The 17,713-nt window shown below is 38.9% G+C and overlaps 1 protein-coding gene across 6 annotated transcripts in view; it reads right to left on the reverse strand.

The window, feature by feature from the left end:
• Positions 1–17,713, reverse strand: part of LOC148874015 (P-loop containing nucleoside triphosphate hydrolases superfamily protein) — a 63,164-nt gene that overhangs the window by 13,344 nt on the left and 32,107 nt on the right. For 4 of the 6 annotated variants that reach the window (XM_088964385.1, XM_088964383.1, XM_088964386.1 and 1 more), the window contains exons 5-9: positions 17,270–17,446; positions 16,803–17,102; positions 16,547–16,641; positions 5,443–5,527; positions 5,129–5,341 (exon numbers count right to left, since the gene is read on the reverse strand). In XM_088964385.1, the coding sequence (XP_088820511.1) occupies positions 5,129–5,341; positions 5,443–5,527; positions 16,547–16,641; positions 16,803–17,102; positions 17,270–17,446 (870 nt within the window). The remainder of the gene's footprint in view (positions 1–5,128; positions 5,342–5,442; positions 5,528–16,546; positions 16,642–16,802; positions 17,103–17,269; positions 17,447–17,713) is intronic. The other 2 variants (XM_088964387.1, XM_088964384.1) reach the window with 1 other exon arrangement.

Here is a 17,713-nt window from a genome sequence, read left to right on the forward strand (position 1 = left end):
TCCCCTCCATTTGAGGTTGGTGTTTGCTTGAAACCTGTTGTTCTTGGGTCATTTGACCCTTTTAAAGGTATAGGAAGTGATTCCACATTTTTCTGAGCCCTACTTTTTTGGGAGACTTTATTCTCCTCATATATTGCCGTCAATTCAATTTTCGGCCTCCTATTGGACTCCAACCAAGTGTTGCCCTGTTTTAGTGGGTCTAGTGTGTGTTAGTTTGTTGTTGCCTTGTTGGAGTTTTGTAGAGCTGTCAAGAAACCTATCCAAGTCAAATGGAATTGCCTAAGAGAGTAAAGATTGTTTCCAAGTGCTCTCGGGCAATGCTGAATGATAACCACAGTGAAACTTGGTGGAACCAACTTCCTAGAGTGGTCTCAATCAACCAAGCTCAATATCGAAGGTACGGGTAAGCTAGGATTCATTATTGGCAAGGAGGGGAAGCAGAAACCTGATGACCCCAAGTTTGCCAAATGGGAACAGGATAATTCTTTGGTTATGTCATGGCTGGTGTGTTTGATGCAGCCTTATATTGCCCATAGCTACATGTTCCTCTCCACTACCAAGGATGTTTAGGATCGTGTTACAGTCATGTACTCCTAGGCAAAAAATGCAGCTTGAGACTACCAACTCTAGAGAGAAGCCTATAATATGCGTTAGGGGAGAGGATTGTAGCCATGTAATTCTCTTCCTTGCAATCTCAATGGGAAGAAATGGACCATTTGAAAGCCTTGGAATGGACGAATCCCAAGGATGGTGAACAATACCGAAAGCATGTTGTAAAGAACCGAGTGTTTGATTTCCTGGCAGAGTTGAATGCTGAGTATGATTTTACCTGACAGCATATCTTAAGTGCAAATATCGTTTCTCTTGCTATGCATAATCTTTGGTACAAATAGAGGAGAGTAGAAGGGGTGCAATGGTGCAAACTTAAGTGGTGGACCATTTTGCTTACATGTCCTCCAAACCCAAGCAAAGTGTAAGAAAACAGGGTGTTAATGAGTAAGCCTGATGAAGTGGTATGTGAATATTGCAAGAAGCCAAAACACACCAACGACAAGTTTTGGAAACTAAACCCACATTTGAAGCCTGAAAATTTTTAAACAACAAAGAAGGGAAATGCTCATCTAGCTACTGTTGGAGTTGATTGTCTTCCTAGTGTACAGGCTCCTACACATGATCCCTCTGATGTGATGGAGAAGATCAAGATCCTATTGACTCAACTTAAGAAGTTTGGGTCCTCTATTGATTCTAGTAATCCTTCCGATGCTTTTGTGAAAACAGGTACTGCACTTGCTTGTCAATCTTCTTCGTCTAGCTCCTGGATTGTGGACTCTAGAGCTAGTGCACATATGACTAGTATGCCTTCCCACTTCACCTCTTATAACTTGGCCCTAGGGGAAGGCAAAATCATTGTAGTTGATGGATCTCAGACTCCAATTTCTAGTCTGGGTGTGAAGTCAAGCTTACTCATGATCTTTCCCTAAGCTCTATTCCTCATGTTCCTAAATTGTACAAAAAACCTTTTATCTATTAACTCTCTTACCAAATCTCATAATTGTTAAGTGGCCTTTTTTCCCTTCTCACTATGTTTTTCAAGACTTGAAAATGGGCAGGGTAATTAGAATTGGACATGAAGCCAATGGAGTTTACCTTTTTAATCAAGTCTCTAAGCAAAGATTACTATGCTAGACCAAGTCATGTCAAAAGGAAAATCTAAATCTTTTGAAGTTGTGACACTGTCACCTCGGTTATGTCTTTTAAGTCCATTAAATTTTTGTTTTCAAACTTGTGTCATTATATATTCAATTTAAGTAATAAATGTGAATGAAGTCTATCATCTCTCAAAACAATGTAGAACTACATATCTTGCAAGTAATAGAAAGAATGATGTTGCTTTCAGCTTAATGCGCACTAATGTTTGGGCCCATACTCCATTCCTTGTATGGATGGCTATAAATATTTTATATTGTTCATTGATGATTACTCTAAATATACTTGGCTATACCTAATGAAGAGTAGAGATGAAGTTCCTTGCATTGTTCAAAACTTCTTTAAAATATGGAAAAGCAAATTGAGATGAACATCAAGATGATAAGGTCTAACAATGCTAAGGAGTATTTTGAAAAGCATCTATGTTTCTTACTTAAAGAAAAGGGGGCAATTCATCAAAGCTCATGCTCCCATACTCTACAGCAAAATGGTGTAGTTGTGATAAAAAACAGACATGTTGAAGCTACCAAAGGGCTACTCTTCCATATGCATGTGCTAACCCGCTTCTAGGAGATGCAATTGAAGCAACTGTGTATTTCATTAGCATACTTCCTTCACGAACACTTCGCCTTCAATCTCCTCATCAACTTCTTTTCCTTAAAGATCCCATTTTTCGTCTACCTTGTTTATGACATGAGTCCTCATCTCAAACTTGACTATAAATCTATCAAGTGCATTTTTTTTGGGCTACACTCCAATCCAAAAGGGGTACAAATGCTTCGATCTCCCACTCTAGTTGACGGTATGTATCTAAGGATGTTATGTTCCTTGAGTCTACTCCATATTTCTAGCTCACTCGTCCTCTTAAAGGAGATAGTGTTAGTGAAGATTAGAATCCCCTTTTGTTTTCCCGTTCCTACCTCTATGAATATTCCTGGTCCATCTTCCTCCCTTCCCACTTTAAGTAACAGCATTCCTACTCCTATTCCTCCACAGCGGTCCTAGCAACAATAGTTCATAAGGCGTAAAAGGAATGATACTCCTAGGGTTTAATGTCCACAACAATCTAATCACCCACCTCCAGGTAATTCTAAAAACAACCCTTAACTTCTTATTCCTACTGTTATTGAGCTTGATATCTCATAGTCTAACCTTGACCTTCCCATTACAATTCAAAAAGGAAAAAAAAAAGCACTACTTACCCCATCACTATGTTTCTTATGATGCTACAAGTGAGTGTATACTGTTAAACATCAAGCTAATGGATCAATTAAAAGATACAAAGCTATGTTGGTGGCAAAAGGGTACACCCAAACATATAGGATTAACTATCAAGAGACTTTTGCTCCTGTAGCCAAAATGTATTCTATTTGAGTCATTATGTCTCTTGTTGCACATTATCCATGGCCTCTATACCAAATGGATGTGAAGAATGCCTTCCTCAATGGAGATGAGGATGTCTATATGGATCTTCCCCTAGGGGTAAGCTTCAAGAGGATGTCTATATGCCTTCCTTTTGCAGTCTCCTAGAGCTTGGTTTGACAGATTCAGAAAAGTTGTTCTTAGAATCAGGTTCACTCAATCACAAGCAAATCATACTCTGTTCATAAGAAGGGCTAATGGCCTAGTAACTCTACTTATAGTGTACATTGATGATATTTTTGTCACTGGAGATGATTACTCTGGGATAGACCAACTAAAGTCAATTCTTGCTTCTAAATTTGAGATCAAAGATCTCGGGAATCTTAGATACTTTCTTGGAATCGAAATGGCAAGGTCAAAGGGAGGGATCTTCACTTCACAAAGAAAGTATGCCCTCAATCTCCTTCATGAGATCGAGAAATTGGGGTGCAGCTCGTTAAAATACCCATTGACCCCAATCATAAACTGAGTGTTGATGATGGAGATATTCTTCCAATCAAGGGTGTCTACTAGAGACTTGTTGGTTGGCTTCCTTACTTGTGTTTGGCCCAGCCTAATACATCCTATGTTGTAAGCAAGGTGAGCTAGTATATGCATAACCATAGAACTTCACATATGCAAGTTGTCAACAAGATTCTTGCTTACCTAAAGGGATGCCCAGGCAAAGGAATGTTGTACTCCAACTAGGGACATCTCAAAGTCTAGGCTTATACTATTGCTGATTGGGCATGTTCTATGGGTGATAGAAAATCCACCTTTGGTTACTGTGCTTTGGTGGAGGTAATGTTGTATCTTGGAGAAATAAAAAACAATTTGTTATTGCTTGATCTAATGCTAAAGTTGAATATAGAGCTATGGCTCATGGTGTACCAAAATTACTATGGCTGAAGACCTTGTTATCTAAGATTGGGATCCAAGTTGAAGCCCCAATGAGACTATATAGTGATAACTAAGCTACTATAAACATTGCTCATAATGTTGTCCAACATTACCACACAAAGCACATTGAGATATACACTTCATTAGAGAAAAGATAACCAATAGAGAAATATGTGTGCCTTTTGTCAAGTCAAAATATCAACTTGTTAATTGTCTACCAAGGGTCTCCACAAGCTGAAACATGATAGAAGCCTAAGCAAGTTGGGCATGATAGATATCTATGCTCAGCTTGAGGGGGAGTGTCAAGAATATGCATTTGGCCAAGGGCATTAGTGTCTTTCCATCCTATTTGTATTTGGGTGCCCATATAGGGGAACAAATTTAATATTTCTTCTTTGATAGAAAAAGACCTTTTGGATGTGAACAGTGACACACCCTCTTCACCCTTAACTCTCTTCTTCTCCCCTCTTCTTCCTCTTCTTCTCTTCCTCCCACATTCTTACAACTTGTATCAAAGCGGGAAGGAATCTTGGAAGAAACAGTCAGCTGATTGAAGAGTTGCAAGTGGTTTATAGGTGGACCCCAAGGTTACCCAATTCTGATGGGCTGGCAAAAGGGGGAGCAACTAGAAGTCACTCATTTTGGGGATTGATATGCCTAAGAAGCGGTATTTTAATTGTATTTATTGTAATTGTGTACAGATAGGGCCATCTGAGGCTAGTGGTTAAAAAGGGTGATGAGCATACTTATTTTATTGCATTCTTTCTAAAAAAGGTTATAACAAGGTACTTTGCTAGTTGTCAATCAGAAAAAAAAAACAGAAAAAAGAAAGAAATGGTTAGTGAACCTAAGAATGAAATAAGATACTTGGAGTTGTTTTGTTTATATTATCCTCTTATCTTGTTTAATTTGAATTGAACTTTGTCCATCTTTTTGTTTAATGTAATATTATTTGTTCAACAAAAATAAATAAAATTCAAGGAACAGAATCCAGTCTATATAGAATTCATTGGTGAAGGCAATTAAAACCAGAACACATTTATCAATTTTAAATAGGTATCATTGAAAATGCAGTAACTCTAATTTTCTTCAAATAGAAGTACACAACTAAAAACATTACCCCAACTGGTCCCAGAACTAAAAGAACATTTTTGAGAGCATCGCCTTCTTCCATGGATTCAGTATCCAAATCATCTACAAACCAGCCATGATCACTGTCTTCACTAGAACATTCATCTTGACTAGTAGAAGTTTTATTGGTTTGAAGATCTCTTTCATGCCACGAATGCAGCCATTCACTAAGAAACTTTACAGATTCACTATTTCCACATACCTGTTTGACCAAAAGAGGAAAAAACTATCATAATGTTACATTTTGCTATATGCTTAAACACAATAAACAAAAGAAAAAGTAAATCTAGGATCTGATGTTACCTCAGCAGCCTTTCTTGGCTGGTACTTAGTTGTCCATAAATTACCATCAGGCAGTTTGCCACAATCCAGGTAGTATGATGCCATCCTGTGTATGCAACAATATAACAAAAAAAAAAAACAATTGTAAAATTAGAATGGAAACAGCTTCTTGTTCAAGAATAACAACTGGTACAACCTTTAAAAATGACTATGTAGAACAGAAAGAAGTAGATAAAGTATGACAGACACCTAATTAAGTAAAGGAAAAAATGGAACAGCACACCCAATAAATGTGTGATAGAGATGAGAACTGACAGGAGAGGTTGGGTATGCAAATTAGATGTGGAGAAGGCATGTGATCATGTGGGCCAGTCATACCTAGATGACATATTGGAGAGATGTGGGTTTGGGGTAAGATAGTGAAAATGAATTAAAGGATGTACACAAACGATTCCTTTTTTTTGGTAGAGAGTACACAAGCAATTCACTACTCTATCGTGGTGAGAAGTTGATAAACATTCAACTCATTCCATAGAATTTCCAATGTAGCATAATACTCCTCTACACTCTTATTACCTTGTTGAAGATGTAGAGAACATTGATGTGGGCCCCACAGCTGTGGTTCCACTCTGTCCGTAGGGTAGAATGTATCTAGTCACAGCTGTGGTTATTTTACTATTCTGTTATTTCTAGTTTCAGTTCTATATTGTTTGTTATTTGTTAGCAGTTATGATGTAAACATCAAGGGCAGATATGTCCTTTCATGTAACTAGCATAACCTATACATATTAACTTAAAGTGGCGGCGGCAGAATAATTGACATTCTGTTCTTCTCAAAAACTGTGTTCTATTGCTCTTTCACCACTCTTTCTTCTACTTCTTCACTTTCTCTTCTCATCTAACCTGAAATCTCTTAGTGGTCAAGACTGTAGCAGTCTTGAAAACCTACATATTATCAGAGCCAAGTTAGGGTTTTTCATGTGAGTCTAATACCAGCCAACCACATGAGAATCTCCTTGGACTGAAAGCTGAAAAGGAGGAGTTCGCAGACTGATTCTTGGAGATCGCCAGAGGTGCTAGCAGCTGTTGGAAACTTGCTAGGGTTGCAGAGTGTTGGTGGTCAGGAAGGATCAGAGAAGACTAGGGTTCAAGTAACCATAAAGGCAGCGAACTATTTTTCCTTGTAAGTTGTTTACCTTTTAAGAGAAGTTCTTTCAGAGAAGATAGGTTGGACCTATCTGGAGGGGAAGGCCGAACCATTCTAGCTCTTTCTCTCTTCAATTCACTAGGGTTTTACAGCAAACCCTGGACCGAACTGTGTTTCTCTCTATTCTAGGGTTTGAAAGTGATCTGCGCCAAGCCCTAGTGTTTGACTGAACCCTATGATCTACCTAGAGCTACTCGTAAGTTGATTGGTAGGTCCAATCAGATTCTAGGGTTTCTTATTAACCCAACCGCAAGCTCATCTATACAGTTTGGACTGTGCGACTGAATTGCTTCCTTTCAGGACTGATTAAAACCCTACTGCAAGCTCATCTATATAGCTTGGACTGTGCAACTGAACTGCTTCTTTTCAGGACTGATTAAAACCCTAACTTTCCCTAGCATATCAGTTTTTAAAAGCTGTTCTCATAGTTCTAAGGGGGTTAGAGATCTACTGACAGCTACTGCTGTGTTGGCTAGTTGGTTTCAGATCAGAATTATTTCGGTTTTGTGCACATACACTGAGAATACAGATTAGGCCTATACTGTTTTGATTGTGATTGGTGCTTCAAGTGCTATTTTGAGACTTGACAGAAATGGAGTCTAAAATTCAGGCAAAAGGCAGTCTTGGGAACATCAGTTATGGTGGTATTTCTGAGATGGGTGGTCAGATTACGACCGTAAAGTTTGATGGATCAAACTATTTGGAATGGGCCCAATCAGCCATGATGGCTATTGGTGGAAGAGGTAAATTAGGGTACCTCCTGGGAGATATGAAAGAACCATCCAAGGGAGACCCGACATATACCAAGTGGTTGCAAGAAAACTACTTGGTTATGACATGACTGTGTAATTCTATGCAGCTTCATATTAGCCGGAATTATTTGTGGGCAAAGACAGCTAAGGAGATATGGGGTGTTATGAAGGAAACTTACTCCCAACCCCTGAATGTTGCCAGAGCATATGAATTGAAATGTGAAATGAACACCCTTAAACAAGGAGAGAAACCGGTGTCGGTCTACTTCTCTACCTTGAAGTCCCTGTGGCATGAGATTGATCACTTAGAGACTCTTGAGTGGGAGAGTCCCAAAGATGCCCAGACCCATAGAAAGCACATCGAGACAAACAGAGTGTTTGAGTTCCTGGCGAGACTGAACTCAGAATATGGTATTGTGAGGCAGCAGATTTTGACTAGAGACTGTGTGACTCTCTCTCAGGCTTACTCATTTGTACACAGTGAAGAGACCAGAAGGAAGGTTATGATGCAACCAACATCAGCCTTTGTAGCGGCTACACCCAAATCAGGGGGTGCGTCAGAGAAGGATGGGAGGAAGGAAGACAAGAAGGATGTAGTATGTGAACATTGTAAGAAACCCAAACATACAAAAGAGACATGTTGGAAACTGCATCCCCACTTGGTTCCTACGAAGTTAAGAAACAAGAAGGGCACTGCTCATGTAGCCATGAACACTGATTCAGCATCCTCATCTGGCACAAAAGGAACATCTTTGGAGACCTTAGCTGCAGTTCGGGCTGCCCTAATACAGCTAGAAAAGGAGGTTGGAAATTCAGCTCAGCCACCGCAGCCTCCATCAACCCCTATCACATCTGCCTTCGCCCATTCAGGTACTCAAGCTTCAGCCTATCATGCCTCAGCTCCAGGTACTACTGAACCTTGTTGGGTAATAGACTCAGGTGCATCTGATCACATGACTAGCTTGCCTTCATTGTTTACTACTTACCATTTGTCTTCTGGTAGGATAAGGTATCTATTGTTGATGGCTCCCTGGTTCTTATTTCTGGGAAGGGTGACATCAAGCTTTCAGATACTATCTCCCTATCATCTGTTTTGCATGTTCCTAAGCTTGATACTAACCTTCTTTCAGTCAGTAGTACTACCAAGCATATGAACTGCTCAGTAACCTTCTTCCCTGACCGATGTGTTTTTCAGGACTTGGAGACGCAGAAGGTGATTGGGACTGGCCGTGAGACGAATGGGATCTATCTGCTCGGAGAGCGGTTCCGTCAGGGAGAGTCAATAGAGAAGTTGTCTTTTGTTTCTCAGAGTGAGTCCGGTTATGCTTTGGCATAACCGATTAGGTCATTTGTCTTTTCGATCATTACAGAGTCTGTTTCCTACTTTATTTGAGTCTATTGAGTTGTCTCAACTACAGTGTGAAAATTGTGAGTTTGCTAAGCATTGTAGAAAGCCTTATTTATTGAGTAATAAAAGGAGTGATAATTCTTTTGATATTGTACATACTGACGTTTGGAGGCCTTATCATATCCCTTCCATGGGTGGGTACAGATACTTTTTGTTATTTGTTGATGACCATACCCATTTTTCTTGGGTTTATCTCATGCGCTCACGAGATGAGGTACCTTCCTTGACCAAAAATTTTCACCAAATGACCCAGTTTGATGCGAAGATCAAAGTTCTCTGATCTGATAACGCAAAGAAATACTTTGCTAAATCATTGACATCTTATCTTCTTCATCATGGGGTTATCCACCAGAGCTCTTGCCCTCATACACCTCAGCAAAATGGAGTTGTCGAGAGAAAGAATAGGCACATTTTGGAAGTGGCTAGAAGCCTCATGTTTACTTCCAATGTCCCTATTCGCTTCTGGGGGGATGCTATCCTCACGGAAGTATACCTTATTAATCGGGTCCCTTCCAGGGTCCTTGATATGTGATCTCCTTTTTCGCTTCTACACCCACATGAGGACTTGTTTTCTATTCCCCTTAAGACATTCGGTTGCACTTGCTTTGTTCAGCTTCTCGGACCCCATCCCTGCAAGTTCGAACCCAAAGCCTCCAAATGCATATTCCTTGGTTATGCACAAACTCAAAAGGGTTATTGCTGTTATGATCATGTCTCCGAGAAGAAGTTTGTCTCCATGGATGTCACTTTCTTTGAGGGGAGACCCTATTATCCTCGGGTTGCCCCTCAGGGGGAGAGTAGTGAGAGTGGGGGTTTGAGTTCTTGTCTTCAAGGAGAGAGCAGTGAGAGTGAGGCAGTTCCTTTACCTATTCCATTGGGTGATGAGAGCTGCAATGGTGAGGGTGATCAGAGGGATCAGGAGTTGAGGGAAAGCTGCAATGGTGAGGGTGGTCAGAGGGATCAGAAGTTGAGGGTTTATCACAAGCGGTGCAGGCAGGTTGATCCTGATCATCAGCAGTCCAGACCAACTCCAATCTTATCTACAGCTCCAGGTCCAGATACTTCAGTCCCAGAGCCCACAAAGACTTCCCCTACAGATGATCTTGACCTTCCAATTGCAGTCCGTAAAGGGAAACGACATTGTACCACATCCACAGCCCACTGTATTTCCCATTTTTTATCCTATGATCGTCTATATCCTACCTATAGGTCCTACCTTAGCTCCATTTCCAATGTCCCTATTCCAAGAACAGTGCAAGAAGCCCTATCTGTCCCTGAATGGAAAGATGCAATGCAAGTTGAGATGGATGCTCTGTTGAAGAACAAAACCTGGGAGGTAGTTGATTTTCCAAAAGGAAAGAAACTAGTTGGATGCAGATGGGTATTTACGGTGAAGCATAATGCAGATGGATCTATTGAGATGTATAAAGCTCGGTTAGTTGCAAGAGGGTTTACACAGACTTATGGCATAGATTACTTGGAGACATTTGCACCGGTAGCCAAGATGACTACTATTCGAGTTCTATTGTCCCTTGCAACAAGTCACACTTGGCCTTTATACCAAATGGACGTGAAAAATGCCTTTCTGAATGGAGATCTGCAGGAAGAAGTTTACATGCGTTTGCCTCCTGGATCCTATGATGCAAAAGTAGGTAAGAAGGTATGCCGACTCAACAAGGCTTTGTACGGTTTGAAACAGTCACCTAGGGCTTGGTTCAATAGATTCAGACTAGCACTTGTGAAGTTTGGATATGTACAGACCCAGTCAGATCATACCCTATTCATTAAGAGGGTGGAATCCTCTTTGACACTATTGGCAGTATATGTTGATGATATTGTGGTCACAGGGAATGATAGCCATGAGATTGAGTCTCTTAAATAGCTTCTTCACCAAGAATTTGAGGTGAAGGACCTTGGTGTACTCCGGTATTTTTTGGGTATTGAGGTTGCTAGACCCAAACAGGGGATCTTTATATCTCAGAGGAAATATGTCCTACACCTGTTGGCAGAAACTAGAAAGTTGGGTGTCAAGCCTGCAGATACACCAATTGAACAGAATCATAGGATTAGTGCCGAGAGTGGGGAGCTTCTTAAAGACAAAGCTATGTTCCAGCAACTGGTAGGAAAGCTCCTATATCTCTGCCTCACTCGGCCAGATATTACTTATGTTGTTAGTGTTGTCAGCCAGTACATGCATTCTCCTAGAACCACACATCTTCTTGCGGCAGAAAGAATCTTAGCCTACTTGAAGAGATGCCCAGGTAGGGGTATATTTTTCAATAACAACAATCACATGAAGGTGGAGGTCTATACTAATGCAGATTGGGCTGGGAGTGTTGATGACAAAATGTCTACTTCAGGATATTGTGCTCTTGTGGGAGGAAACCTTGTCTCCCGGAGAAGTAAGAAACAAAGTGTTGTCTCCCGGTCAAGTGCTGAAGCAGAATACAGGTCCATGGCCAATGGAGTGGCTGAAATCCTATGGCTAAGATCTCTACTTGAGGAGTTGGGTATTGAGTATGAGAAGCCCCTGATGTTGTACTGTGATAATCAAGCCGCCATTAATATAGCACATAATCTAGTACAGCATGACAGAACCAGACACATTGAAGTTGACCGCCATTTTGTGCGAGAGAGGGTCTCATCTCAAGAAGTATGCCTCCCTTACATCACATCCAGTATGCAACTAGCAGACATCCTCACTAAAGCCGTATCAAGAAAGAAGCTAGAGGCGGATCTATCCAAGTTGGGAATGATGATCATATACTCCCAACTTGAGGGGGAGTGTAGAGAACATTGATGTGGGCCCCACAGCTGTGGTCCCACTCTGTCCGTAGGGTGGAATGTATCTAGTCACAGCTGTGGTTATTTTACTATTCTGTTATTTCTAGTTTCAGTTCTATATTGTTTGTTATTTGTTAGCAGTTATGATGTAAACACCAAGGGCAGATATGTCCTTTCATGTAACTAGCATAACCTATATATATTAACTTAAAGTGGCGGCGGCAGAATAATTGACATTCTGTTCTCCTCAAAAACGGTGTTCTATTGCTCTTTCACCACTCTTTCTTCTACTTCTTCTTCACTTTCTCTTCTCATCGAACCTGAAATCTCTTAGTGGTCAAGACTGAATAGCAGTCTTGAAAACCTACAGAAGAGAAAAATGATCTTGATATAGTTGGTAGATCCTCGCCACATTGTCTTGCCCAGTATACAGCTATCAGGCATGTTCCCAAATTTCTTTTGTGATGTCCAGAAACATGAGAATGAGATTAACACCAATGTTGTTTTCCATACTATTCCATAAGGCAGTCATAATCTGAGAATTTTTCTATACCCATTCACTGTACCCCTCATACCCACTCTTGGGATGGTCTTCCTTAACATATTTCAACTATCCTCTTGGAATTAAGGAATTTTCCACAAATTTGGCCCATGGTACATACTTAGTACCATTGATCTTAATAGTAGTTAAATAAGTGTTGATAAAATCAGATTGCACTACTACAGAAGACTAGGAGCTACTACTAGAGGTAGCCATAAGGAGGATAAGACAACAATCAGCAAGAAGCAACAACTATGATCACCAACAACAAGAGGAAACAGGCACTACAACAACGTTAAGCACAAAAAGGTTATTACCGTACCTTGCTACAGTGGTTTGTAGCCCTAGAGACCAAGAAAAAATCTCAGATTAGCACTTGTAGGATATCAAACACTTCACGCACCATAGGAAATAAGTTCCCAAACCACAACACACCAAACTAAACACCACACACTATCAAAAAATAACTACACTCAATACACATACTTGTACTTACGTCTAGGGCAGTAGCAAAGAAGGGCTTAGTAAACCATCAAAAGCACCTTAAACCAACCAACTCATGGCACTAAAACCTCTTTACCTAAGGGACGACCAGTCTTTTTAAGTCCCTTTCTGTTGTTTGTCTCAAAAAGAAAGAGTTCTCAACTCCTAAAGCGCAAAAAGGACGTGTGAGCAGTGACAGTTGAGTTCACTTCTTTGATACCATCTTACAACTTGAGAATAAAGGTGGAAAAGAGAAGAAAAAGAAAGGTAAAAGATAGAGAAGGCCGTCTTCTACATAAGAGAACAAGAAGAAAGTAAAAAAGGGTCTCCAGGTGCAGTGTTTTAAAAGCGCATGGTGCAAATAAAAAGTGTGAGGGGCAATTTCAGGCACAAGGCGCACACCTTTTTGAAGCAAAGCGTAAAAATACAAAAAATGCCAAATTTTTCAAAAAAAAATCAAACAATATTAAATAAAAAATATAAACATAAGCTTTAATATAAATGTTTTAAAAAACCTATTATCTAAAATTAAAATACATAAACATAACATGTAAAGCATATCCAAATGAAATATTAAAGATAAAATCAAACATAAAATACATTTTCAAGCATTTAAATTCACACTCTCTTTTTTTCTTCAATTGCATTACTTCAAATAGCTAATGTGATATAAAACATCTTGCCCCTGACTCTATGAGCCACCTTTTTTCTTTATCAGTAACAAGAAACTTTATTAATGATGTGAAACTATATGAAACTTTAAGTACAACAAGAGTGGGGAGGTAAAATGTCTTAACTCCCCACCAACAGAATACGTTGGAAGAAAGTTAAAAATTAACCCAAAATATAGATTCCCTATTCACCCCTTGCTTGGCTAACCCATCAGCAACTGAGTTAGCAGTTTTTCACAAAGCTGTATTGCATTACCAAACCCCTACTCAGCCATTTGAATTTTTTCCTCTCATTGTTATACCTCCACAGACCACTGTCTTCTTCTTTTAGCCACCTAATCACCACCTCCGAGTCACCTTCAAGGACCAAACATCTGATGTTCAAATCTTTCACTCTTTAGATACCTTCCAGGGCTGCAAGAATCTCAGACCCTAAGAGAGTCTCCCTTCTCCAATTGGGCCTGAGAACATGGCAGTAATAACCCCATCCTCATTCCTGAACACTCCCCCAATCCCAGAAGGCCCTGAATTCCTTAAGCAACTACCATTTTTTATGAGTAAAGAGATAAAATTCATTAATAGAGAATTAATGCAATTACAAGCTTCCCATGGAGAGGCACGAGCTGTGTCCTCTCCTAATAGCAGGAAGAAAGACAAAAGAAAACAGATAACAGAAAACAGATACCAGAAAACAGAAAACAGAAACCAGAAAACAGGAAACAGATTAAATCTACAATTGAGCCCAATATAAGCTTTCCCTGTTTACCCCTTGCTTTGCAAGACCATCACCATAGAGTTTGCAGATCTCCCCACCCATTGTATTCTCACTGTCAAGCTCCTTGTCAAGCAGTTGAATTTTTTAATTTCATTCTTAAAACACCACACTATAGAGTCCAGTTTCCTTAAGCAACTACCATCAATATTCAGTTTTATGAACCCAGAGGGAGGAGGGGTCCAAGAAGGGCTACAAGTCCTCTTACATAGGGCAGAGGTGGCTATCTCTTTCCAATTGCTTACCAAATCAGACTCAATGAGCCACCTTTGTACGAAGCCCCTCGAAGCAAGCCCAAACAAGTCCATGTTACGGTCTTAAATTCTTAATCCTCACACAAAAAATAATGATTTTATAATTTTAATTGCTTTTTAAGAAGATACTTTATTAGGATTCATAGTTGTCAAGGCAACAAGGCACCTTTGGAGGCTTGCCTCGCCTAATCGCCAAGTAATTTTGTATGTTGTGTTATAAAATATTTTTATATTCTTAATTTTTTAAGATTATAATTATAAAATAGACATTTTTTATAAATGAATTATGAAATAGACATTATTAAACTAAAATATTCATTTTGTCTGTTTATATATTAATTCCTTTTTATTATTTTCTTATTTGTTAGGGTTTAATCAACATAAAGATTGCTAATCAAAGACTTCAAAACCTGAACCAATAAGGAATAACCTAAAATTTTGTCTAATCAACACATCTTTCATCTTTTCTTTTCTATTTTTCTATAATAAAAATAGGGGTTCAGCCCTATATTTTTTGAATTTTCTTTTCTTCTTTTTCTTCTCATGAATATGTTGATTTTCTATACTTTAACATGAAGTGTATACTTTTCTTATGAAAATCATGGATAATTATTAAGGAAATACAGTTATGGAACCTACCCTAGGATTTACTAAAAAAAAATCCATTAGGTAGGCACCTAGGCAACTAGGCAACAAGCCACCCCCTATTACCTACCCTCGTGTTGGCGCCATGAAAACTATGTTACGATTAATGAATGAACAACATTAGCTGATTTGCAATATGGATTCCTTGTAGTGCAGCAAGCAGTTCAGTCCTTGTAGAATCTCCTTCCCCCACCAGTCCCAAGAAAAGTGCCAAAATAATACCATCCTTGCCTCTCACCACCCCTCCTACTCCAGAGGGGCCTGGGTTGCCTTGACTATTGCCATCAAAACTCAATTTGAAAAAAGTTTCCAGAGGTAGTGCCCAAGTTAAACTTGCCCTATCCTTCTTGGAGCTGCCACTGGCCACCATAGCCCAGTTTCTCCAAATATCATTAAAAGAAAACTGATGAAAGCAATCCACTGGTTTTAGAATTTAAGAGACTGGTTTTAGCATTATTACTTATACGAGAACAAAGTTATGGTGCTTTAGGAGTACTATACTTATACTACACTTGGAAAACCCAACATTGTTAATACATATATTCATGGCCGCATACAAACATGCATTCATACATACATATGAAAACATGTCTGCTCAGGTCAGGTCATGTGCTCATGTTGGAGTAAGCCTAACTCAAACTTCAACCAACATAACCGTACCCAACAGACTAACCCAAGACAAGTTGCACCCCTACTTGAAGCTAGTAGAATATATACCCCATGTACCCTTGACCATTACCCACGATGCTGGTCACTTTCAAAAAGTTCTCTGGGAAGATATACCAATTCAGGAAGGGTATGTCAGGTTGGTGGTAATGTATTTTTTACCTTTCTTTTTTTCTGTTTTTTTTCACTTATTTCCAGTGTGGGGAGCAGTGTTCAGAGAACTAGACCGAACCAGCCAGTGCGACCCAGAAAAGCATGAACCAGTCCATCGACCAGTTCATTCAGGCCTTACGAACTGGGGGTGATAAGAACCAGCCAAACACCCATTCCAACCAGTGAACTGGTCCTGGATTGATAAAACCAGCTGGTTGTTCTTCATTTTTTAGCATCTATCCTAACTTCCAGAGGCCATAATTTTGCATTCAATAGCCTCAATCATCCAATTGGGGTGATCTTTTCTTTTGATGTTGGGTAACTTTTAGTGATCTATGCATCCCAAGGACTGAAGGTGCCTTGCCCTATATTTTTGCCAAAAAATGCCTTTTTGGCCTCAAATCTTAATTTTAATTTTTAGTATTAAAACAAAGGATTGACCAATTCGATCCAGCCAGTTGAACCAGTGACCCATGACCAATAGACTTCTAAAACAACACAAAGTTCAAATCCTAATGTCAATCAAAAGGAAACACAATTTTTCGGAAGAAAAAACATGTTTTGCTCTGAAAGGCTAGACACTGAGCGTATTTAAACCAAATAAGACACAATGTAGGTTTTAGATTTTAAATATGACAAAAGAATGCAACCATTTAAGAAAGAGGTTTTGGAAACATTTTATTGAGAACAAAAAATAGAACTTGTAGAAACACAAATGTTAAAATAGCCATAGGACAGGGAAACTAAAGCATATCTGAACACCATGAACTAGTTCAGGAGACTACTAACCTCCCCTGAAGGGACTTGTTCTGCAGTTCCATATCTGAGTTACTGAGACAACCATTATTTGCAGTGGAGAACCCAATATCATCCTTTCCATAAGCCTGCAGATATGCATGTTGGAGGACTAAATGTTGTTATCCAAGGACACAATCACACACAAAGGTTTACATGATCATAGTAAATTCTTAAGAGAGAGAGAGAGAGAAAATGATAAATAAGTAAGTAAAATCATGCATATACTGCTAATACAGATAAAACACACCAACAAGTATACCACTTCCAAGTACTTTGACAGTTCATAATGTGCCACTTTCCCATTAACAGATATAGAAGTTGTCACTGACATCGCAGACATATTTTTTTCTTGATTAATAGATTTATCCAATTGTAGCTCATTCTGAAGAAATGATGTTCCAGCATAATCCGAAATAGGAAGAAAATTATCAAACTTTAATGGCTTGATAGAGCCTTCAAACACCGATGAGCATTCATGTTCAGGAGAACAACTGCTACAGGGCTCACAAAATGTCCAATTTTTCCAATCAAGTAAAACTTGATCATCCTGTACAAAAACACATTTAGAAAGAAAAGAATATTAGCCATACATGGAAGATGAATCAACATATTAATTTTTGAGTTCACCATATAATGAAAACTACATAAGGTTATAGGTCATAGTAATCAGATTATAATAATATCATTATATATAGGTAACACAAAATGCTGTACCTGAAGCATGTCAAACACATGAATAGGACCACAAGTAATGCTTTCATCATTTTGCAGAATGCAACACCCCTTACTCTCCACAACTGATGTATCCACATTTTCCTGAAATTTTTTACCTGCTTTCCATGATGAGAAAAATGGATGTATTTGCTTTCCAGCAAATAACTGTGCATTTTCCTAAGAAAAGAGTAACAAAAGAAGGAATAAATAAGTAAATAAATAAAAACAAATAAATAAATATGTGGTGACAAGACCAATTATCAATATATATATATATATATATATATATATATATATATATATATATATTTGGTGACAAGACAAAAGTTAACAAAAGGATGGTAAAAATATTCCCCTGCAAAATAAAGTAAATATATAATAGAACATGACCAATAAGTCTGTCTTTAGTATACCAGTTAGGAAGCTAGGAAGCTGGAGAAGTTG

The sequence above is a fragment of the Nelumbo lutea genome, chromosome 1, assembly GCF_056320005.1.
Source record: "Nelumbo lutea isolate HS-2025 chromosome 1, American lotus-T2T, whole genome shotgun sequence".
In the NCBI taxonomy this organism is placed as follows: domain Eukaryota; kingdom Viridiplantae; phylum Streptophyta; class Magnoliopsida; order Proteales; family Nelumbonaceae; genus Nelumbo; species Nelumbo lutea.